Here is a 25,073-nt window from a genome sequence, read left to right as displayed (position 1 = left end):
TAACATATGTGTTGCGCATAAATGGCGATGTCCTTCCACTGTAGAGGATGATAATTAGAGCTGTTCCAAATGGACTCATGCCAACACAAAATCCACCACCACAATTAGCAGTAACAGGAACTTCAACTGGCAGTGGCAGTGAAGGCAATAAAGATTAAATGACGGTGTGAACTGTCCTTATGAATTAAAACTGATGTATATTGGCAAAAAAAATAAGAAAACTGACACCACTGTAACCCATAGCACTCTGCTCCGGTAATAATGAGAGAAAATAATGTTGCCTGGGGCTACTGGTATATTTCATATGACATAGATTCACCACCATCAGTGGCAAGAATCTGAGTATCCTTTCCAATAAAACTTGTCAAATTACAAAAACCTATAGGTGACCTTCAAATGCTTGAAGGTACAAATAACCTTTTGAAGAATGTTGATTTTTGGAGGCACTTGACAGATAGATGTCTGTTACTGTTGCATATGTACTTTCAAAATATATGCTTGGAAATTCTACTAAATAACATCCAAGAAATTAATATTTTTCTGGATAGAAAGTCTTCCAGGAGCTACAAAATCTCTGCAAAATAGCATTCATGGTAATACTTCTGTGGCATAGAATATGATACTGGTCTAGAGAAGGTTACTATCAAAGCTTCAGTAACAATGAACCCTGTCCCTGTTGATAAATGATGGCTGAATTATGTTAATTATTGTGAAAACGAATGAAAAAATAAGTATGAATACTTGAATACGTGTTTTATTATACAATATTAACCAGCAGAACACAGTATAGATGAGTCTAAGCTTCTTTTGAGGGATTCACAGTTTATTGTCTCACAGTGACCCATATGACATACTTGTAAAACAAATTATTTTCCACAGTTTATGTTAACGACTATCAATGAAGTAGAACACCTCAGGAATATTTTTTTATTCTTTAGAGTTGTCCTAACCTAATCTTCTGAATTCACAAACACAGTAGAATGTCTGATTTGTAGGTCAGAGTATGCGAAAAAGTACAGCTGTTAACCATGACCTTGAAGAGGTCATGCAGCCACGTTGCGGCATTGAGAAAAACACATCCTTGTAACACTTCGCACTTTGTGAAAAGCCTTATCTTAAACTCTGGGTTTGCATCACATTCCTTGTATTTATCATGGGCAGAATTAAATCTTGCTGGTCAATCAAATGTCAGTCCTCTCCCAGTCATTCTGAAAGCACAGGACAACCAAAAGCAAAAGCTTTGCAAGCACACAGGGAGCCACGTCTAGTTTTGTTGGTAACTTTAATATAAGCATAAATAGGTATGTGCCAGATTTATGCACATGAATTTAGACACTTTTGCTTTATGGTTTTCAGGACTATGGTAATTTCTTAGCTGTTGACACTTAAAAACTTCGATGTAAATAGACATCTACTGTCATGCTCTTGACATGGTTAGACATTCCAGGAATGGTTTGCCATAATAGTTTGCCAGGAAGCAAAGCTGGTGACAAAAGGCAAATCCAATGGAAATGTATTATCAGGTAAGTGTAAGTTTTGGCAGCAGGACAGAGTTACTCACTTTAGACCTCACTCAGGACAAAAAATAAACACCTTTCTTCATAAGAAAACCTATGTGACCTGTTAGCAGCAACATATGCTAAACTTAACAGCTGCACCAGCAACAGAGTAGGAGACAGTAATTCTGCAGATCCAAAGCAGAGATATACAAACCAGATATTGTTTCCCACGGTACGAACTGTTCCCTGATGAGTGCCCAAAGACCGGGCTAACCTCATGGAGAGTTGTTTGTTCAAGCTCAGGGAAGCACTGTAAGGTGTAACCACTGATGCACTTTTTCTGCTGTATGGGAAAGGTCAGCTATAAAATCACATACAGATCTCCAAAGCAGTGAGAACAATCTCTCTAAATAACTGGACTCAGCCCTGGGCAGAAAAAGCCAGAATGTATAGTTCAGATAATTTATGGAAGAATTTAAAAATAACGTATCCTATGTAGAGGAACTACTAAAGCATATGCAGCCAGCCCAAATTATTTACTGAGGCATGACTGCTTTTTAAATTAATGAGTAGCAAAAAGGTAAAAAAAATCATGGAAACACATTAATTATAACATGATAAAATGAACACAAAAACAGTAATAACACTGAAGGCCACAACACACCATAGCTGGAGCCTGTAACTCTTTCAAACAGCCTTGCCATGCTGGTTTGAACGTCTTCAAGCCATTGAAAGTTATTTACAGGCTTGTGAGTAGACAAGAAAATTATACTTCTCCCAGAAAGGAAAAACAAAACAAAACCTACAAACAGTCACTACCACCACCACCAACAGAAAAAACACATTTGTTCAGTGGCTGTCACACAGAGAAAATATAAGAAGTTGAACACTACGGGTTTCAATTAATCAGTGTGGAAACACATCTATCTAACTATAGGCATTATTTAGAGGTCTGTTTCTGCTGGAGCTGACAAGAGAAGCAGGTTGAAGATGAACAGTAACATTAAGGTACTCCTTCCTGATATGAGCTGCTGTGGTAAGGTATTAATGAAAGCAGGATTTACTTAAAGAAACAGTCTACTGAAGAACTGGACACAAAGTATGCCCGATTCATCTCATTCCAGAACTGTCGTGTATAACTCAGTTGAAGTCCGTACATAATGTTCTGTACAGTTGAAAGAAGGTCAATATAAAAATATTGCTCTCAGTCTTTATCCAAACTATCAGAAAAGCACAGTTTATTATAACAGTAAATAATACTTTATTATAAAATCTGCATGTAAACAAGTAACAAATTAATTGAATAACATTTAATGGAAGTGCAAATTAACTTCATAAAATGACATCTGTTCTGTATTTAACTATATATATAAATTTTACTCCCATTCTAATGTGGTTCTACTCCCCCCACCCCATATTTAAGTTTAAAAAGATTTATCTTTGCTTGCTTTATACTAAAAAGAGTGTACGAGCCTGCGTACAAATTTAAGTTTTGCTCTGCAAACAAGACAAGTCTATGGTGATACTTATCATCATCTTTTCTTATATTTGCATCTCTGTTATCCACAGGACAAGAGGATATATAATATATGTACATAATGAAAGTGTGGGCATGTCAAGCCACTTATTTAAAGTTAGTTCATTTACTTTTACGCATTGAAACTTTAGCCATTTATCAATGAAGTAGACATTGTAACGTAAGTTCTGGACTTGCTTGTGCACCTTAAGGCATTAACGAGAGTCTCAATGATAACTCATTCTTGTTATCACCATGAGGATCATCCATACACTTCAACAGTCAAATGCTTGTTCACCTCCCGTGTGCAACATCCGTCCTCGCTGATAGCTTCTAAAGCACAGATAAGTCATGGCAAGACTTTGATTTTGCTTTGAAAGCCATCTTCTTATTGTTCTTTGCCACAATTCTCCCAAGGAATCGCTTGGCCTTTTTGCCTATGCTTTCTCTTCTTTTTGTGTTGGCCATTCTTCTAGCATTGTCTTCTTTACTGTCTTTGCGAAGTCTAATTTGCCGAACAATACCTTCAAACAGATCCTTGACGTTATGATGAAGAGCAGCTGAGGTCTCAATGAACTTGCAGTCAAACACAACAGCACAGGCCCGTCCCTCTGGATGGAAAGAGAAAAAGAGAGATGAGTGGAGACTGACATTTTCTCTTTAATACATAGTGGCAAGAAAAAAGAAAAGGTTTGACTTAATTAAAGTGCCTTCAACATCACAAAAGAACTTTGTTACATAGTAGGAAGAGTGTATATTTGCACTCATTGTTTTGCTGTAGTGTGGTCAAAAGTCTCACATGACCAGTGGTACTGAATATAAGACAATAGTAATCCTATAGGCAGACCAGCCCAGTATCATTTAAGGTCTAAAGCTGATATAAGAGAGGTACTTGGATGCATGCTTGCTGTCTAATAGGAAAGATAGTGAGGTACAGAAACTAGTTCCTATTTCTTCTGGAAGTTGTTGAGCAATTGTGCACCTCAGCCTTGCTATAGGAAGTGAGTTTTCCATACCAGCTACAGTTGAAGCTGGCAGTCCAAAAGGTCATTAAACAGATTACATTGGAGGTCATGAAGCTGTAGACCACTGGATTTGATTAGGACTGCCTTCAGAATAGGTGATGCTCTGTTTCCAGTGTTCCAGAGGTAAGCATGCAGCTCTGGAACATTGCTGCAGTGCAAGTTTCCATGTACACCTTGTGGTGAATAATGGGAAAGGTTTAAACCTGAGCAAAATAATGACACCTCTAGGATGGGTGAACCATGCACTGCCACAAGCCTGAAAAGAATTATAATCTCCTGATCGACTCCAGTCAGTTCCCTGTACAAGCATCTAACACAGGAATCATGCCATAACCAGGCAGCAATAATACATTCATCATCATCTGTACTCTAGTTATGGAAATGCACCCTGGAACTAACTGAGAAAGTTCTCACTGGCCTCAGCTGTGGAACACATACAAGAAGACTTTGTGTGAGCCTGGTCCTTCCATCCTTCTAGCTCACCACAAATGTGATGGAATCTCTTCCAGGAAAAAAAAAAAAAGGAAGAAAAAAAAGATTGTACAGTTGCTGTGGGATCACCATTTTCATAGACTGCCTGGGTTCTGATGTGACACTCCTGTCCCTTAAAAAACCATAGCTCAGGGTATCAAACCTCGAGACTAGCAAGTGGTGCTGCATGCTTAACATCCAGCTAAACCCTACACACAGCAATGTGCTAAAGCTGAAGCATTGTCTCTTGCGGTGCAGTTCAGCACATAGCTCTATGCACAGCCACAGATCTTCCCCCACTGCCATCTCCACTGCTGTTCGTGGTACAGAGCCCCCCCTCAGTGTGAACCAGCTGGCTAGATTTCTCTGGGGTGCCTCCAATCACATTTTTCTCCATCAAACCTGAACCAATTCTATTGATCATGATCCTCTGCTACTAATTTAGACAGTACTGTATAAATGAACAGTAACTCTTACCATCAACTGAGACTTCCCGGGACCTGACCAGGTCACTCTTATTGCCCACGAGAATAATAGGAATGTCTTCCGTTTGCCTTGCTCTTCTTAGCTGGATCCTTAGTTCAGAGGCCTTTTCAAAACTAACTTTGTCAGTCACTGAGTATACGATAATATAGGCATCTCCCATTTTCATACAGTGGTTCTGAAGCCATTGGCTGTCATCCTAAAACAAAGGATAAGAAACAGATTTATTCCATTGAAAAAGCTATTCAACACTGTCTAACTAATTATTTAAGTACTGTAAACATCTTAAAGATATTCTTCTTAGCTTTGTAATAAAGAGGCAGCAAAAGTAAGCAACCTCCCAGAAGGTTTCTTAAGATTTTCTCATTTAAAATATATTACAGAACAAAATCATCGTGTTTCCAGAAATTGTATCGGGTCTGCACTGCTCAGATTGTTAATCTCTCGTTTTGCACGAATTTCCTGGGCTGCTAATGTAAGCTGCTGCTTACTGCAAGCATTAAGGGATTCGCTGTCTGAGCCTATGCAGGTTTTTTAATTGCCTGTCTAGCTACAACAAATTGATTGCAAGAGAGAATAAAGCAGCATGCACTCTGATTTTGTAACGCCGCTTTGTAGGAACGTTACGGTGTGATCACAAACAGCCAGACACCTGGACACGGCCGTTTTGGACAGAAGCCCCGCGCAGCCCGCAAGGAAAAGGCACGTTCAGTCGCTCCGTACCTGCTCCCAGATATCGAACACGACCAGAGACGCTTCTTCCCCGTCGACCACAATCGATCTGTCGTACGTGTTGCCTGGGGAGGGAAAAACAGCGTTAGGGAAAAACAGCGTTGGGGAAACGGGCGGCGAGCGGCCGCTCCCCGGGCACCCCGCGCCCCCAGCCCCGGCCCCGGGGGGGCCCCGCGCCCTCACCGGCCTCCTCCGCCTCCGCGCAGTCCTCGACGCCGCCGAAGATGCGGGCCAGGCTGGTCTTGCCGACGCCGTGCTCGCCCAGCAGGATCACCTTATAGAGCCGCCCGTCCGAGTCGCTGCCCGAGGAGATGACGGAGTCGGAGGAGTCGGACGCCCAGCTCTCCCGGTGCGCCTCGCCGGGGCTGTACGAGGTGCAGCGCACCAGGCCGGAGAGCTCGTCGTGCGGCAGGGCGGCCCGCAGGTCCCGCTCGTCCACCGGCATGCTGCGCCGGTGCAGGTGCTGGTGCGCCGCGAAGGGCATGCTGCCGCGCCGCTTCTCCAGCGAGCGGAGCTTGGCGCCGCGGTTCAGGGTCATGGGGGCGCCGGGTTGCTGAGAGGAGCCGCCCCGCTCGTCCCTCGACGTGCTCCCGAGGGAGAGAGAGGAGAGCCGGGCTTCCCCGCCGCCACAGCCCGCTGCCGGCGCTGCCGCCGCCTCGCCGCTATTTATGGCCCGGCCCGGCCCGGCCCCGCCGTGACGCGCGGCTCCCTCACAGCACGCCCGGGGGCTGCCTCACCCGCCCACGGCGGCTCCGCGCCGCTCGGCTCGGCACGGCTCGGCACGGCTCGGCACGGAGCCCCAGCGGAGCTGGAGCGGTGCGGAGGCGGCTGGGGGTGGGAGATGCCGGCCCTGGAGGGCCGCGCTGTGAGGGGGGGGCAGGTGTGCCCCGGGTGTCGTGTCCCCCCCGCCCCCCTCGACTCCCCATTTCTGAGGCTGCACCGCGTGGGATGGGTTCAGTGGGTGATGTTGGGGGGGGCAGATGATCTTGGAGGTCTTTTCCAACCGTAATCAGGCTGCGAGCCTATGAAATTGCAAACGGGGCTGGCCGTGAGCCCTGCCAGGCGGCTTTCCTCAGCTCCTCACGCTCCGTGGCATCGCCCGGGAGCGGTTCTGCTGCCTACAGCAGCCTTGGGAAACATATCTGCAAATTGGCAGTGTTTGCACGGCATCCTGCTGGCGTTACTTAACGCTCAGGAGCGGGGATGGGAAGAGCGCCCCTTCTAGATGCAGTACAAACCTCGCTGCACGCTGCTAACGGTTGCAGAGGGCAACACAAAACACAAAGGTCAAATTCTTCCCTTCATTTCACCTGAGCAGCGAAGTGAGACAGTGAAAGTTTTATCTCTTAAGTGGCACAGTCATTACCGTGTGATCAAGTGAAGAAACGACTAACCAGATAACTATACTTGTGTCCCGAATGGCTCACCCCAGCATCACGCATACCGGTTATTATTTACCTAGCAACCCAAACATGTTAGACATTTCACAGCCAAAATAACCCTGGCTCCTGCTCCCAAAAGATTACAGCCTGGTCACTGTGGGGAAATCCCCGTGACCTTGTGCAGGGACTACTGTCATCAAATTGGTGAGTTTAAGGGTTTGTAAATCAGCTGCTGCAATAAGGCTAAAGAAGGCAAGAAATAAGGAGTTGGTGGAGATTAAGATGTAGACACAGGGAATAAGGTAAAGGAAAGAAAGGAACCTGTGGGGTTGGGCTGTGCAGTTGCGCAGCCAACAAAATACAGCGCAATGGCTCAGAAGCATCTTTTTCTTATAACATGTTAAATTTCTGAGGCTAATTAACTGCGACAAAGATAAATATGGAAAATACTGTAAAGAGGCTGACCACAGGGAATGGATTTTTTTTTTCCTATGAATTCAAGTGAATATTTAATTTTCAGAAGCTAATGCTGCAGTCCATGTTCTGGGGTGGGTTTGGCCCCTCTGCCCTGATAACTGCAGTTTGAAGTGTCCGTGTGGCAGTTAAAGATCACCAAGTGCTCGCAGCGAGTTCTCTCTGCCTGTCTCACAAAGCAGGAACCAAAATAGCTGTGTCAGTTTAGATAGCCAGAGCTTGGTGGTTAAGAGAACTGAGTGCTGCAGTTAAATGAATAGAATTATAGAGCTTTGGTTAACATTTTAAATCATATTTGAACAAGTTATGAATTTGAAACACACCGTGGTTACTTAATTTGGATAAACTGGAATCTACCAAACCATCTCGATTAGTCTATATTTATGTACAGTCAAGTGGGTAAACATACTTTCAGATTTTTTTTTTCTTCAGTTAACTTTATAAATTTGAATGTTTCTGCCTAAAATCCTCACCCAAAAATACTCTGTTTGATTTTATGATTTATTTGGACCTGTCTTTCCTGGTGACTTTACTGTGTGTCACAGTCAAATTTTAGAAGATGAAATATAAAGTGGGGGTATTTTTCATTCTTTACTGTGTGGAAGAAGGGAAATCTGGGAGGCATCAGAACTGAAGATACTGTGCTGCTTTTATGCCACATGTAGCATTACTGATTGAAACCAAACTAAAAATGGGATTTTCAGTGACAGGACTTTAAAAATGCCATTTTTTTTATTCCAGGTCTTTTGCTGATGAACATTGTGAATATTTTAATGATGTAAATGCAAGATAGAGCCTTCATGAGCCAAAAAATAACAAGAAAGGCATATATAAAAATGCTAAACACAGACTTCAAGAGAACAGCTTTTCAGTAGGAAAAGAGGCTGAAAATAATAATAATAATAAAAAAAATAGAAATCATACAGGACTGTGTGGCAAACACTTGTTTTGTGCCAGCACCCAGGTACAACTTATGAATCATTGCTTACAGAATACCAGCAGGGTTACAGGATACTACTCAGGATCTGGCACTGGGTTCTCTGTGAGTTGTCCTTTAGCAGAAAGTGAGATGGCCTTGGATTAGGTCCCTGGGGCTTCACTTGTTCCTAGAGGGAGGGCCACGAGTTGTTCGGAGAAGTGCTGTGCCAAGGCAGTGAGGTCTGTTCTCATCTGCCGCAGGATCTGTGCCTGGAACCAGAGAGGGGGGAGATCACAGGGGTCACGTAGCTGGTTTATCGCCCTTGATCTTCATAGATCCAGCTATTTTGTGAAGTTGGGAAGAATTAACAGATAGTTCAGGTTAATCACTTAAGCATATAATGTGCTTCTTCATATACCACGTAATTCTGTTTGTTATTATTACCATATATTCATGTATACATTACTGTGGCACATAATGGTTTCAGTGGGATGCATGAGACCACACAGGCCTGAAATGCTGCTCTTAGTTTCTCTGAAGGGTTTTCAGACCCTGTTCTATCTCAGCTGCCCTCTATTTCCACTTCTACTTGATTGTGCTTCTAATATATATTAACTGTAATTTATTTCTATGTAAAAGAAATTTTAATGTCTTGTTTTTCTACTGTTATTTTGCATCATTCTAGCTGCTACTGGTCTAAGATTTGTTTTAATTAAATGAGTGCTTCTGTCACATATAGTACTTGGTATTTTTAGTAAGCCTAATTTACTGTTCTTTATGTATTGAAATGGAAACAGGAAATTTTATAATTTCTTTCCATTTTACGTACAGCCAGACCTGGAGTCTATCAATGCTGAAGGTAAAAGTCCACTTCAGCCAGCATGGTAGATTGGAAATGCACTGAATCGGGGTTATCAGTGTAGCAGTAGTACCACCTGTGGTTCTTGAGTTCCAGGTGGCTCCTGAGCAGTTCAGGCGACTGTTCCCTGCAGCAGCTATGTCATATAACCAGCAGCAGAGCTGCAGTCATGGGCCTCTGTCTATCCAGATCCTCATGAGGGGAGGGAATAAGGCTTAATGAAAGTAACAAGCAAATCCTGCTGAGGCCAGAAACACTTGGTCCCAGGTACCCAGGTCAACTACATCCTAATAGTCAGGGTGTTCTGGGATCCTGGAGGAACCACTGGAACCTCCCATTTATGAATCAATCCTAAAGCTTCACTTTTGCTTGGCTACCCAGCATCTGTGGTGTGTGTCCTGCAGTTCTCATGGAAGAATTTAATCTGGCACTCACAAGGAAAGGAACATTGATGTCCTATATTATAGGGAACTGAGCACAAAGCTCTCTAAAAATGGATATCATTTTGTTTCTTTTGGTTTCATTTCATCCTCGTATGATTTTCATTTTCCTTATTTCAATTGCCTTTCACTTAAAGTACCTTTTTTTTGTATTTTACTGTTGTAGCATGTCCTGTTTCTTTTTTTCTTTTGTTATCTCCTTCTTCTTCTTTTTCTCCTTTTTATCCCATTCAGTTTTTCTCTAGCTTTTGAGAAGTGGCAATGTTCACTTTTAATGCACTCTATTGGCCTCAGTACTTTTCATCGTATGGAAAATGTAAAACATGCAGTCTGATCCCGTTGTTCCAGTTATTTATTACTGGGGTAATAAAGCTTGTGCTTGGAGTTTCTTTTTGCTATATTAGATGCAGAGTGCATTTCACGGTCTAAATGACTAAGCACGTATAACCTAACACCCAGCTCCCCTCGCCTTTGAGTGTTCAGATGGAAAAGCAGAATTTGGGGTTAGAATTAACTGTATGTGATTCTGTCTCATCAGTGTTTGTTCAAGGTCGGATGTCATATTTTAAATAGCATTTATACTTTTTACATCAAATGAATGTTACCACTGAATTCCAGTTTTTGTTGTAGTTACTGTCTTACATTGGAATTTTTTCACTTTTGGTTAGGAATAATAGAAATATTACGAACAGCCCAAAGACTGGATTAGCGGTGTGAGGTTTGGAAGAAAACATTGTTCTCAGCTTGGCTCTACATTGGAAGTCATGCATTCCTCCTCTTCTTACTTTTCAGCTCATCTGCACTGCCTCAAGTCTAATTAATCAGCCATTATGTGGGTGAAGTTATTTCTACAAAAACTGTGCAGAATCCACAAAGGTCTGTTCTTGCCAAGTTACATGAAGCATTACTCCTGCAGAAGCCTGAGTCTGGCTACCTCCCAAATACCTGGACTAAAAAAGAAATAGCAGTGTTATTTATTATTATTTTAATTACAGAACTGACAGACTAAGGCCAGTGGGAGAAGAGACAGAAGCAGCAGTAGGAAATGTGTTTTGGTTTGTTTGTTTGTCTGTTTGTTTGTTTTTAATTCAAGCAAGATAGAAACAGTTGCAGGAAAAATGAACAAAACACTTTTTCCTTACCCTACATTTTTTAGTATAGTGAAAATATGGTCTCAAGCCCTCCTCTCCACAGTCCGGTGATTTTACATATACTAGTGTGCACTGAACATGTACAGACTAACCAGTTCAGCTTTAGGACTGTATGCACATATGCATTAGACCTTTTCATGTGTAGCATATGGTGTATCACATTATCTTACAACTATTATATAGTGGTATAAAAGTAGTCCACAGTTTGAACTGTACAAATGACTAGCAGTGGTGAAGCATTAGTTCCTCTGTCTGAAATTCCAATGAATGTCACATCCATGCTGAACACGCATTTGGATGTTCCCAAGGCAGGGCAGCACACCTCTTTGGCCAAGGAGCCATGCTTGTTCTCATAATTACTCTTGCATTTAACACAGCTGATATTTTTGACAGAGTAGCGATAGCCATGAATTGGGGCTGCAACAATGAGATGTGAGAAATATGAGCTTTGGAGTCAATAGAAATTGACATAGTGTAGAAAGCTCGCTTACTTTGTCAAGGGGGAATTGCAAACTGAAACCTAGTTAAACAGTTATATCTACAAAATTAATCATAAGTTGGTTCCTTTCACAGTAACTGTTTCCTCTCAGCTCTAGACCAGAAATTCTGAAGCTCACTGATAGGCACTGCAAAATAATATGGTACCATTTGCATTTTTCAGGTATAGCATAGAATAGGTAAATTTTAAATCTGTTGCTTGCAACATAAAGCAAATGCCTCTTTCTGAAACTCTTGTAAAAGAGTGCAAAAAATAACTTGGGATAAGAATAATTGGAAATGTGCTTCATCTTCCTGCTACTCTGAATTTCTCACTGCTTTGAGTAATCTCAAAAGCTTCCAGTACTTGATAAACCTCATGGCCAGCTGGGCCAAGTGAATCACTCCTCTGAAAAAAAAGAAGTTGCACAAGTGGCATATCTAGTTTCATTTTTGCCTGTGCGGTTCCATAGCTTCTTTTTGACAGAGTGCACCACACTATTAGTTAACTATCGTGTTACTATGTACTGGGGAGGATCATTCTGTCTGAATCTTAACTTCAAATTTGCACTGATTTTTAGTTTCTTGTATTCGGTTTTATTTCTTACCAATACCATAACCACTTGTGCTATACCATGCTACAGCTACAAGAGTCAGAATTTGGATACCACCTTAGTTTCCCCAGTCACTAGTGAACGCACTCAATAGCACGTAGTATATCTGATCAGCTGTTTGCTCCTATTGAATTTCAAGTTTGGAGTAAAATCAGAACATGACCTAAGATATTTCCATAATTATTTTATTTTATCACCCCCAATTCCTCTTTTTCAGTATTAAATTTGTCATGGCCAATGTGTGTGTGTGACACACATCGTCCATCCATGAGTGGAATGCTAAATATCCTGTTACAATTCCTGTGGGATGTGTACTCCTTCGTGTGGATTTCAGAGGCCCCTTACAAGACATGTCTAGAAGTCTGATACCATGAAAAAGCTTCTGAATTTACACATTGCAATAGACAGTTGGTTTAAAGAGTGGGCAAAGTAAATGGCTGGCTGGCTGTCCTGCTGAGAAGTACATAGTGGTAAGGAAGCAAATTGCAATGTAAGATTTATTGTTTACCAGCAGTAGCTCTTGGCAAGAGGAATGAATCTATTTACAATAACAAATTAAGGGAGTTGTACTGGGTCAGACTCAATTTACATTCAGTTTCCAGCAGCTGTCAGTAGCGGATATCTAAAGAAGAACAGACAATAAGAACATGATAAACACAGCTAAAACTCCCCCTGTACTCCTGCCAGGCTAAAACTATTCCTTTTGTTCAGAGGCCCTTGATGTATTTTTTCTACATACTTTTCTAATTGCCTTTTAATTCATGTAGGTTTTTGATACCCTGTAACACCCTCAGTTACTGTATAGTGAGGCAGAAAAAATGTTTTCCCTCATCTTCATACATGTGGTGATTTTATAGCTTCCTTCAGAAATTTTATCTCAGCGGAAGAACCTTGTGTATTCAGTCACTCATTGCATGAAAACAATCCCTACTTGCTCTTCTCTGTATATTTTCTATTTCTAATACATTTTTTAGAAGTTATGGGACAAGAAACATGGGTTATTCAAATTGCAGGTGAACGAGGACTTTTGAAGTGTTGAGAGATGCTTTCTGCTTTGTTTTTTAGTCCTGAGAACTCTGTCAACCACTTACTCTTTGTCAACTGAGCAGTGAGTAACATTTTCACGGGCCTACTGCAATTCTCTTTTATTGAGGAACTAATATTTAATAGTCAGGAAACTGGATAGAAAACAGACTAAAGCTACTCTTGGCAACCTGCAGAGCCCATTTCTTCCATATGTCTGCAGAGCATGGTCTTCCGGAGTTGCCTGTTAGCAGGCATCTTCCACTTAGTAATGCAGAAACGTTGCAAAAAGTTGCAGAAGGAAAAACATAGCTGTAAGGGAAAACTTCTCTGCAGCAAGAGATTACAGTGAGGGTGCCAGGAGCACAGCAGATTGCAGCAGTGATGAGGCAGTGGTTATGTTTCAACACATTACAGAGATATCAAAGGAAAGAAGATTTGGAAAGAAGGGGACTGAAAATCTGGATTATATCTAAGTAATAAATAATCACAGTTAAATAGTTGTGTTACAGATGCTTCCATGAATATGGCAGGTGAACAAGGAAAAGTCTCCTTGCAATGGAAACCCAAAACTAGGAGAAGACCTGTGGTTCTCTGAGGAAATAAACAACATGCTTGCAGTGCTAAGAGGCACATAGATCTGTCACTGAGGAAAGGCAGGGGTAAGGCAGAAGCACAATTTATAATGTTAGTGACAGTATAAAGAATAAAACTTTAACTGTGCCGCCCTCTTCTGTGTTTTAGATACGGGAAAAGGACGGGGATTTTTAAATCTATCTTTTCTTACACAGAGAACTTTAGTTTTGTGTCCAAATGTGCATTTACAATGCTTAGAATAGCTGCATCTTTTATAAGGCTCCTGGTAGTGACTGATGGTGACGGAATTGAAACATTGCTGTCCTTTTTCTTTAGGTGATGAAGTCTGATCTTGTTTCCCATGTAGGGAAAACTCTATTCCCCTTTCATTTCAAGAAATAAAAAAGCTTGAAGCCAAGACAAAAACTGACACTCACGGGGGAGACTTACAGATTTGAATTAGAAAGGCTGTACACTTCTTTATAACCCAGTGCAGAATTTATGGTTGTCTTCTTCCGTGGTGAGTGATGTCATGGAATCATTCATGTAAGATATGTAGGCATTTGGGCGTGAGAGATGTTAGCAACTGTTCCAGGAGAAACCCAGAATTTGTCTGGTTGGAATGTGCTGAGTTTGGCAAATTCCACATTTGCGTAACAACAGTAATAGGCATCTCTGCTTCTTGAAAATGTCTCATGTCCTGCTTTGCCTCTGCTGCTATTTATGATATTATGATGAAGACCTCCAAAATTCTTATTGTAGAGATATAATGGAATTGTATAGATTTCATTATTTTCACTTTAACTTATCAAAATTCTTTCTGATTTTGTTCTTGAAAAAGAATGTAATAATAATGATATGATTCATTATCTACCAGTTTCTCTCCAAAAAGTATAAGATGATCAAGATCCAGGCTCATGATAAACTACAAACAAGCACAAATGTAGACTGAGATAACAGAATGATACAAAATGTGTACTCTATATAAAGAGGATTATAGGACACTACAGACATGAAAAACATTATTTTATAAAGGAAATGACACATCCCAAATGTAGACCTTAATTTTAAAGCTAGCACAAACCAGAGTAAAATGAATCAAAACTTCAGTGATAGAACTCTGTCCTAAATCTAAAACTGCAGAATCTTGTCTTTCATCAAGAATATTCTACACCCAAACCAGTTGAAGTGAAGCAGATAAGATTTTTTTTTCCCATTCATCTTATTACTCACAGAATCAATACTTCGGTACCACATCTAGTGAATACCATGTCATCAAATCTTTGGAGAGGCAGCGGTATGCTGAGCTGCTGATCACATGGGGGAAGTGCCAGGGAGTTATTGCTCATGCTCTCAATCTCTGCATGTCTCATGCTTGGGGGCAGAGCTCCCTGTCAGAGATTTCTTTGACAGGCATATTACAATGTAAATCTTGGGGCCTTAGGCATTTAAAATTGTCTTTCTTAATTTTCCAAATCATCAAAGCTACCTATATTCGAAGAAGGACTCAGTAATCAACACATTCTCTGGTGGTAATGAAATTCAGCAAATTCTTTGCCTTTCATGGCATTTTTCCTGGTTTACAGTTTTGGAAATGAGATCAGAATCAGGCCTTGACAGTCTTTCCCTTTCTCTACACTTACTCACAGCAATAATTAACATTAACCAGGCAAACACTTCCTTGTCATCAGAGTCTTACGTCAAAAGCATTGGGTCTGTGATTTCACTGCCTGCTCATGCACCCAGGGCTGTGAGGGAGAAATGCTCTTTATTCAGCAGTTAATGTCAAAAAGAATATGATGAATACAGTAAATTGCATTTCTTCAAAGGCTCTTTCTTTTCACACTCACTCTGCCCTCTGCATAATCCTTTCATAATCTCTACCAAAGAAAGGGCTATATATTTGCATTACTCCTCTGCTCGAGCACATCAGCACCACCAGAATCATTCAGATGAATCTACAGCCTTCTAAGGTAACAGCAGCACGTAGCTAGGCAACAAAAAAAGAATATAGTATTTTTTCAGGAAGGAGGGCTTTTCTAGATGATCTCATACAGATGCAGTGCTTTTTGCCTTATAAGAAGAAAACTGTTCATTGGAGAAATGAGTCTGTTATCCTGTCATCGTCAAGTCATATCGATATATAGGCTTCCCTTGATGAGCGCTGAAAGAAAATAACAAGGCATCATATAATGTACTTATTTATTTCTCTGTATTTATTACATATTTGTAATTTGATTTACAAAAGCTGAAAGCCACAAATGATTTTATGGCAGATTTCATTAACCATCATCCTAATTAAAACGGAATGCTTCAATAATTACCAAGTCAGCTGAAATAAATTGTATCTCAGTTCAGCGCAAATTGTGTCAGCGTTGAAGAAGAGATTTTGTAAGTGGAAAAGGCATTCTGTTATATGTACAGTCCATCACTGTATGTAGTGATGGAGTGCTTGTGAGTGGTGCACACTGATTTTATGAATCTGAACAGATTCAGCTGAGTCAAAACCAAAAAATTGATCTGGGCTAACGGGTACAGCACAGGCACCGGATGCCTTTGTACCCCAGGCAGAGAAGCAGGCTGAGTAGCTCCCCATCTGACAGGTACAGTCTGGCTCACAGAGGACTTAGGAGGTGCCAAGACAGTTTCTGCTGTGTTGTGGCAGCAGGAACTCAGGTTCTGGATAAAGACATTTGCCCCTGTTTCGCAGTGGGGTTTGTGCTGGTAGGGTCTCAGGACAGCCACTGACCCATGTGAAATCGTAGCACCATCTACTGGGGTAAGGCTAACCTGAGCATCATCGCAATCCACGATCACATCTGATGTGGCAAGTGGACATCACTTTCAGCTATCCCGTTTCCAATTTCTACATCACACTAATTTCACAATTTGTCTGTACTGTAATTTTATTTACTTGCAGAGCTGTCAAATCTTGTTTTACAGTCTGAGTGCAGCAGTGCAGCCTGCATGGCTGGGACAGGTCATACAAAGCAGTGTCACGAGACCCAACAAGTGCCAGGAAAACATTCTCCATGGAGCAGGGAGGTCCCTCTCAAATTGTCCATGTTTGTGAAAGAACATGATCTGTACATTGCAGTTTTTGTGGCACATATTTTTTCTGGTACAGGCCTCAATGTAGCTGATCAGAGAGACATTACATCACAGTCTTGGCAGCTTTCATGTATGCATTTCCTCTCTTTGGCATGTTATTTTATTTGTATATTCCAGAGCCTGTTCTGTGGGATCATTTCCATTCTCCCCAGCTGGACTGAGCCACAATTCATACTATGTTGTCTCTTTCATCTTGTCATTCTTTGTGGTGTAACAGGGATTGCCCAGTTAGGCATGCAAGCCAAAAAAGACACAACTTACTTGCAGCCAGTGAAAGACTCAAACAACTTTTAAGAGGATAAAGACTGGATGTCAGGAGAAGGCATGCCATCTTCATAATGTTCATAACAAAGTTTCTGCAGTTTTAAAGATTAGTAAAGTATGTTGCAAGTATTAAACTAGTGTGATATATTAGCAGGTGTGTATACAATCTGCATCTAAACCGTAGTGTTTATTTATTGAGGAAAAAAAAAAGGAAAATTATTAATTGTATGACCTGTTAACTGCTTGAGTACATCTGTGGAGCTAAATGTTTAGACTGTAGATGAACTGAAATGTGTACATGCAAATGGCAATGGCATATGCATTTGAAATAAAGCTTTTGAGACTGAGGTTAAAGCTAATAAAACGTTTACTTCTTGTTTGCAAAATAAAATGAACTCTCCATTTTTTTGCTAGGGATGGTCCAATATTCTTCTTGCCAACAAAAATAAATATATGACAAGACTTCATCAGTTATACGCTAAAAATATAATCCAGAGTATAACCTCAATTAAAGCTGTCAGTTTGCAGGATCAGACCCAGAATGGTGAGTTTGAAGGGAAAGGGAAGACGTTTTTTAAATAACAGGTCCTATTTTAAGCTCCTAGTCAATTTTTGTCAATAGTAATAATCATTAATAAACTAGAATTTGACAGGCTTTTTTCATTATTGACTTATGTCTTCCAAAAAAACAAAAATGTCCAAAATGTATTGCTATGAAAACAAGTCAGTACAAATTTGTACAGAAACAATTTGTGTGACTCATTCCTAATCATTACCTTCTGTCCACCTCAAAAATAATTGTGTACTTAAAAAAGTTGGCTGCAATGTTAGTAAAACTGTTTATTTTCAGATTTTTGGTAGTAAAACTAGTTTTGTTCTATTAAAACAGGGGAAAATTGAATATGTTGGCATTTACTGGTTTTCCCTGCAAGCGTTTCAGATGATGTGGATGATTTATTTGTCAGAGTGACAAAAACAAATATTGCTACTTAGGTACCTTCACAATCCTTAGACAGGGCATGTGCCAACTCTTCCATTAGCAAAAGTTAGAGAAATAAAGCTGCCAGGCATCCTGGGGTTAAGCAAATTGCTGACAATGTACTGAGGTTATTTTGGTCAGAGACATGTGTGACACATCAGATGGGAACCCAGATGAAACTAATTTGGGTAGATCAGGAAAAAAATTGCTATGATAAACCATCATCCCAAAGCTACATGAAAATAATGGAGAGAACCATATCCAGATGAGAGAGTTTGGCAGTCTTGGAAGACTTGTTGCTTGGGTCTTCCTGCTTGGCCCAGTGTGGGCACAGCTGCCGTCCACGCTCTCTTTGGCCGCAGTAGTTATGGTTTTGGCAAAGTGTGCATCTCCCTTTGTCAAAGTAAAGCATTAGTTTTACAAAGATACTTGTCCTCTTGCTCCTCTTTTCTCTGGCTGCTGTTTGTGAGGAAGGGGCTTGGATTTATCTACAGTGGGACAGCAAAGGCTTTCCTGTTACCTGCTGCAGTATGAGGGCACTTGGGATGGGCTGTGTAACAGCCCTGCAAGAGAGGATAGAGGGAACAGAAATCCAGGGTGAAGCTCATAGCTTGTTTCACATTGCTGTATCACCCTTCCTGACATTACCACCACACAGGGCACAGAAGGGTGGGAGATGCCTAGCATGAAGTCATGGAAGCTAACTCAGTTCCCCTCCAAGTGGGAGGTCACAGCCCCTAGCAAGCAGCTCTAGAAACTCATGGATCTATCTCCATGTTGCCGCAGCCTGAGGCTGGGGACATTCCCAGATATGGGTAGCACAGTGAGGTGTTGTACGGCCCTGCCATTTTCTTATCTTTCTCTTTTCCTCCCAAAGCTACAGGGCAGCAGCTGCTCCCGATTCCCATGTTACATTTATTCCACAGACATGATGGAAATTATCTTCTGCCCTGTTCTCTCCCTCCAACCCTGTGCATGGAGCTGAGCTTAAGGCAGGAGCCAGGGACTATTAACTTGTAAAGAGCATATCTTTGGCATCTGAATCTTGTGTGTGCCGCAGTAAGATGCTGAAAAGCACCAAAACGGATGAGACAACTGGCAAATTACTCAGTGATCCTGATGAGTGTGTGGAATGAAGCTGGGACAGCAGGGCTTCCAACCATCCAAACAACCAGGATGTTTTTACCACTGCAGATAGGGCTGTTCCTTTCAACCACAAAGTAAAGTTAAATAATGGAGATAACCTGCCACAGGATGCAAAAGTTCTTTATAGGTAAGACATGAAGTAAGAAGTACATGAACAGATAATAAAAAGTACACAAGAAAGTTATAGAACTTGGCAGCATATATATTCTGCAACTACTGAAGTGCACTGAACAAAATGAGGGCTCTTTGCTACTTGTATGTTTGGTAAAAATGTTTCGTATTTTCAGTATCTCATGCAAGGAAAAAAGGTTTTATATGCTTTCTGTTAAATGTTGCTGGCAAATGGTTGTGAGGCACACCAGCAGACTTAGATACACAGGTAATAGCCTCAATTTCCTGTTTTTTTCTCTTTGTTGATACTTTCCATAGTAACATTTGAAAGATTTTGCTATAAACATTACTTTTGTTTAAGGAAAAAAGTTGAGTCTGCCACTAGTTCAGTCTGTATTTATGCCAAACTGCATTTCATAAGGGAGAGAAAAGTGGTATAGTTATCTGCTTGACAGGCTACAGGGAAATGTTTTTAACAGCTATTAAAAAGAAAAAATTGTAAAACATGTAGTTTAAAATTCAGTGCTCCAGGGGAGATTCTTATCAAAGCACTTTATTGATGTAAACACATCAATCTTGAGCATGACTGGAAGACCAAAATAACATTTTATTTTTTTAACTAACTGTTCCCAGTGTGTAGTACACATTGCTCCATGCAAGGAACAGGGGAAATATTGTCCACTTAAGTGCAAAGTTCTTCCTGTCACTTCTATGGACAGTTCAGTTGCATCTCTGGATACAAAGCTGCTGAAATGCTTTCTAGCTGCTCATAATGAAACTGGGGGATGAAGAGTCTTCAGATGTTTCAGATCACTGGTACCAGACAGCAGTGACAGTATGAGAGCAGCTAGAAAGTCTTGTTTCCTCTCAGGGAGCAGGATTGTGCATGCAGGCCCGAGTACGTGCAGACTGGCAGAGCCCAAGATGCACGAACTGTGTCGGTCTGCTGGCTCAAACACATGGCAGGTTACTCTAGTGCACAACAGAGCCAGCGGCCCTAGGGAGCTCTTGTCACAGTGTTTGCAGATTGAGAGTAACATGTGCCATTCAGCCACTCCTGGAGGACTCTGCCTACAGCCTAGGAATGTGAAACATGTCTGCTTCTGGCATTTTTCCTGGATTTGAATGAGGCTGTTTGTATTCAACACAGCTGCTCTAAAGGGTCATATTTTCTGATGGAATGTGTCTCATTACAAAGCATTCCAGAGACTAAATTTAGGGATAGGGTTTTTTTTGGGGGGTGGGAGGAAAAGAAGTCTGAAAATAAATACTTGTAACAGATTAATGCTTTGTCTCCCACTTACTCTCCATACAGCAGGAGCCAGCTAATGATCATTAAAACCAGGGAATGGAAGATTTTTGCTGAAACTGGCAGTGTATTATCATTCAGCAAGAATTCAAGCTGAGGGAGCCCCCTACAGGAAGAGCTGTGATCTCAAGCAAAGGAACTGGTTTGTCCTTTCTGTTGTTGCTATCATCTCATAAATGTAACATCCACATCATTTAAAGAAACATGCCAGATCCAAAGTTATGGACCTCTCCATTCTTAAGTAGCAGATATCAGACTTTTTCTTTGATACTACACGGTAGAGTCCCTTTACTGAAAAGTCACCCCCCAACTATGCACTATAAACAACCACATACCATTGCTTCTCTGAAAAGGTAAGCGGTGAAAAGTACACCCCTAGGGTTAGTTACTGTGTATAACGTGACTTGTGAGGCAAGTGCTAACATCCCAGTAAATTATTTAATATTATTATTATGTAGTGGTGAAGGCTAAGCAACAGAGATTCAATAAAACATAATTTACTGATTCCTTCTGTTTGATGTGCAGGTTGAAGCAATCTGTATGCAGCTTACTCGTCCTTCTATTCCCCTCTCCCCCCATAATGTTCCATTTCTGTCCTCCCCAAAATCTGGGAGGGCAACATTCATTTTCTGTTAAAAACAAACAAAACAAACAAAAATAAACAAAACCACAAACAATCAAAAAACACAAACAGATCAAACAAGCATATTGCCTGTGTGTTGCCTGCATGCATTGCCATGGTTGAAGTTTTCATTTGTGGTGCAAAGGCTGGCAGCATCAGGACTAATCATTTCAGTGATTTGGCAAGAGAGGTGGACAGGAAAGAATATTAACAGCTGGGTCATTCTGCTACTTTCCCATTATTAATACCACATAAATATTGTCTTTATTTACAGTTTCATTCAAATGTCCAAGGAAGTGCTGATCATTCAAAGGATGCTAAGCCAAATGATCAGATTAAAGCTGCTGCAGAGCTGGCCTTCTGTAGAAGCCCTGTGCAAACTGGGTGAGTCACTTCTAAAACTGGAAGATATGGATTTATTTCTATTATATTTTGCTGTCTGACTTTCTCCCTTGTACTTGAATCACCACTGCTTCAGTTTTGTCAGCTGCTCAACACAGACTAGCCTGGTCTACCAGGCTTTGGTTTACATAATGTTCATAAGGTTTACCCTTTTTAAAATAGCATCCGAGATCCTCCAAGAGAAAATACTGAAATGTAAAGCATTACCACCACACATCTACTTTTTAAAAAAGAAGTATACTAGTTGCTCTTTAGATAATTGATGATGATGAAGATACTGAATAATTGATATGTAGTATTGCATGTTTGCACCAAAATACAGGATTGTTAAAGGCTGTTATATTTCCCCATGGACCAGGTTGGAAACAACTCTTGCAAAAGTTTTAATTAATAATGGAATTCTATCTTAATGAATTTCTATATTGTCAGTTTCTACCAAAAGACAACAGTTTAGTAAGCACCATGTCTCCTAGAACAGAAAGGGAAGCATAGGCTAGGTATTAATGCTAAACCTGAATATGTTTAAAGCAAAGCTTCTGATTTAGCTGGAACGTTACCAGGAAAGACTTTCAGCATTGAATAGCTGGACTGTCTGTACTGAAAAATATGAATGACTCCCTCCTGTCAGGTGTAAGGGAGTGACAGGTGAAGAAAACCAAATCAAACCAAACCCAAAACAAAAATTCAAAGATACTTGGTACTCATAGATAACGGTATTTGCCATAAGTAATGAATAAGAAAAAGTAAATTACATTTTAAACCGATCTAGAGCCCTTCCTGGTTGGCTAGTCCAGGATGAGATAATAAAAACACAAGCAGATGATTTAGAATCCTTTACATTTATTGCTACAGATGTTTTACAACTTTGCATAAATGAACTTGTTAAAATCCTGACGTATGAAGCAAAAATTATATTATCAGTCCAAAACAACCATATGAGTATAAAAATTTTTAACTGCTATTTAGCTTGGTGGACTTGTGAAATCCAGTATGCAAAATCTGTTCCTAAAATGAAGTTTAATTATCTTCGGATAGTGAGAAACCTGTTAAAAACAGGTTTAAACCTTTTTAAAGTAAGTCCAGAAAAAAAAATCCTACCAGTGCAATAACTAATAAACTTGAAAACCCAATTTTCATTATGTTTTTGTAGCTGCCTACAAGCTAATTTCCCCCATACTATTTTTTGTAGAAATAATGAAACATTTATTTGAGAAAATCCAAGTGATTTTATTTTGCTCATAGATACATGTATGGTGAAATACTAGCATCACCACTTATATACAAAATCCGTTTAACACAGCAGAATATACCGGTGATTTCCTGATCAGGCAATTATGATCGGGCAGACAGACACTGATTCACCACTTCCAGTAAATGAGAGTTTTCCAAAGCAGCTGCTACACGTTCTTTATCAGCAAGCTGTTTATTAACTGTGCAGAAAAAAATACCCCCAAAAAACTGGTCAAAACATTGGTATAGAATGTCTTTTTAGAAGCATTTTACATTGCAACATAATCGCACCGTTGCTATGGTAACTCAGACTACTAATTCTGTAGATGCTAAGTGCACCACACAGTTGTGGTCTCAAGTCAAAGCTACCATATTACCACAAGTTAAACTAGCAAGTTATTTATGATTCATCAGCAGAGAGCTGTACATGTATAGGTTCAACAGGAGAAGAAATTTACCCCTGCCTTGCCCCTTTCTGAGCCCTCCAAGCAAATCAATAATAACGTGTGAGCACAAGTTGTCCAATGAGATGTTTAAAGTAAAGTAAAAAACATTTCTAAATTTCATTATTACACATGCCTGTTCTGTAACATCCCCCAGAAGGGGCTTGGTGCATGTAAAGTCCCAGATACCGAACAATTGCTCTGCAGGTGGAAAAATGTATTTTCTCTCTAATTTTCAAGATTAGTAAAAAAAAAAACAACCACACAAGAGAACACTAAAAAGCTTACCAGCATGCTCAGAGGCATGTGTTCCTGGTGTTATATGAACATCCATCTTAAAAAGCATGAAGAAAGAAAAAGGTGTCCAGTTAACAAAACATTGGAAGTTCAAAGTAAAACTATTTAATGAAGAAAATACAGCAATAACAAGACAAAACAAAAAAGACATTCTTGCCAATGCCAGATACTCTACACTGCAGCATAAAACCAGGCCTAAAATCAAGAAGCCTCAAGATCTCCCGTGCCATGCTGTAGAGGCCAGCAGGTACCTTCCCATCATAACCCCACTCACCTGTGACATGGCCATCACAGAACTGGAACTCTGCACCCATTTTTCAGTTTAGTTCCTTCCCCAATTCCTAGAGTGTTTCCCTCCCCCACCATATACAAAAGAAAAAAGCTCCGGTTATTTTATGCTGTAAGTTAGCTAGCTGGTTTTTAAACACCATTCCTCCCTTGTGCTTTCAGAGTGATTTCATTACTCACCTTAAATCTCTCAGGCAGAGATCTGATCAATTTTACTTTGATGGACAGGCCGATTAACGTCGCCATGCTGCAGTGGGGAATCGTGGGGGTGAACTCCACTGCCACGGTGCTCTCGGCATCGTTCACCTGTTGGAAAGCAAGCAAATAATTCCTGTGTGCAAAGCTCACTGCCTTCACCCCAGCTAGCTGGAGGCACGTTGTGTGCAACACAGCTTGAAGCTGTGCTTTGCTGCTTGGGGGTTCTTCACTGCTTTAAAGACTGCTAATGCAGTAGTTAGCTAATAATAAACCTCTTCTCATGGCACAAAACCAAACAACCAAACATCCTCACACAAACAAACAACCAGAAACAAAGCAAAAGAGAACAAGAAACCTCACTTTAACTCGAACTTGCTCAACAACATTCAGCTCCTCCAGGGTGAGGGGGTGCTCGGGATCATTGATGGAGCGGATGAGATGTGTCAGGTTAAGGAAAGGGCACTGTCCTGTGTCCTGTCCTTGATCCTGATCCTGATCCTGATCCTGCCCTGCCCTGTCCCCCTGTCCTGTACCCTGCCCTGCCCCGGCCCGGCCTGGCCTGGCCCAGCCCTCCCGTCAGGATATCGAAGATCTCCCGGTCGTCGATAGAGTCGGGCAGCTCGTCGTCCTCCTCCCTCGCCGTCACGGGCCGCTCCCCGGAGCGGCGGTAGATGAGGGGGTTGGCGTTCTCCAGCGGCGCCCCGCCGGCCGGGCCCACCATGGCTGGAGGCGGCGGAAGGAGCCCGGCCGCCCTTCGCCGCCGCACCGGGCGGGCGGAGCCGCGCTGAAGGAGCGGGGCGGCCCCGCTGCCTGTGCGGCAGCGTCCTCGTGTGGGCAAGCGGCGTGCTGCCGTGCACAGCCCTCGTAACGGGGTTACCGCGCTGTGATCCCGCGGTAGTACATCGTCTGCTTCAGACTTTCTGCTGTATGTCTGATTTCTCCTCACAAAAAAAAAGGTGATGTGTAGGTTTTTGTTGTTGTTGCTCAGGTGACACCTTGCTGCCTGCATCAAGTCGTAGTTATCGGTAGTAA

The 25,073-nt window shown here is 41.2% G+C and overlaps 2 protein-coding genes across 2 annotated transcripts; both read right to left on the bottom strand.

The window, feature by feature from the left end:
* Positions 1-2,709: 2,709 nt before the first annotated feature.
* On the bottom strand, positions 2,710-6,400 carry RRAD (RRAD, Ras related glycolysis inhibitor and calcium channel regulator). The gene is made up of 4 exons (XM_083794762.1): positions 5,910-6,400; positions 5,718-5,791; positions 4,989-5,193; positions 2,710-3,626 (listed from the first exon to the last, which is right to left on the bottom strand). Exons 1-4 carry the CDS (start codon positions 6,262-6,264, stop codon positions 3,349-3,351), a joined length of 912 nt encoding a protein of 303 aa, XP_083650888.1. The 5' UTR covers positions 6,265-6,400; the 3' UTR covers positions 2,710-3,348.
* Positions 6,401-22,787: 16,387 nt separating this feature from the next.
* On the bottom strand, positions 22,788-24,837 carry CIAO2B (cytosolic iron-sulfur assembly component 2B). Its single transcript, XM_083794779.1, has 5 exons — positions 24,627-24,837; positions 24,402-24,481; positions 24,024-24,149; positions 23,547-23,592; positions 22,788-23,015 (listed from the first exon to the last, which is right to left on the bottom strand). Exons 1-5 carry the CDS (start codon positions 24,760-24,762, stop codon positions 22,918-22,920), a joined length of 486 nt encoding a protein of 161 aa, XP_083650905.1. The 5' UTR covers positions 24,763-24,837; the 3' UTR covers positions 22,788-22,917.
* Between the last annotated feature and the right edge of the window lie 236 nt (positions 24,838-25,073).

Source organism: Anser anser, assembly GCF_964211835.1.
Source record: "Anser anser genome assembly, chromosome: 11".
Taxonomy (NCBI): Eukaryota; Metazoa; Chordata; class Aves; order Anseriformes; family Anatidae; genus Anser; species Anser anser.
Note: the sequence above shows the minus strand (reverse complement) of the source record. Positions and strands in the feature narration are given on the sequence as shown.

Excerpts from the sequence above, each read along its gene's own strand:
- RRAD (XM_083794762.1), bottom strand. The coding sequence starts at position 6,264 with ATGACCCTGAACCGCGGCGCCAAGCTCCGCTCGCTGGAGAAGCGGCGC. Across the intron at positions 5,792-5,909 it reads CGCGGAGGCGGAGGAGGCCG|GCAACACGTACGACAGATCG; the intron begins GTGAGGGCGCGG and ends TTCCCTCCCCAG. Across the intron at positions 5,194-5,717 it reads TGTTCGATATCTGGGAGCAG|GATGACAGCCAATGGCTTCA; the intron begins GTACGGAGCGAC and ends CCTTTGTTTTAG.
- CIAO2B (XM_083794779.1), bottom strand. The coding sequence starts at position 24,762 with ATGGTGGGCCCGGCCGGCGGGGCGCCGCTGGAGAACGCCAACCCCCTC. Across the intron at positions 23,593-24,023 it reads CTCTGCCTGAGAGATTTAAG|ATGGATGTTCATATAACACC; the intron begins GTGAGTAATGAA and ends ATGCTTTTTAAG. Across the intron at positions 23,016-23,546 it reads ACATGCCTCTGAGCATGCTG|TTAATAAACAGCTTGCTGAT; the intron begins GTAAGCTTTTTA and ends TTTTCTGCACAG.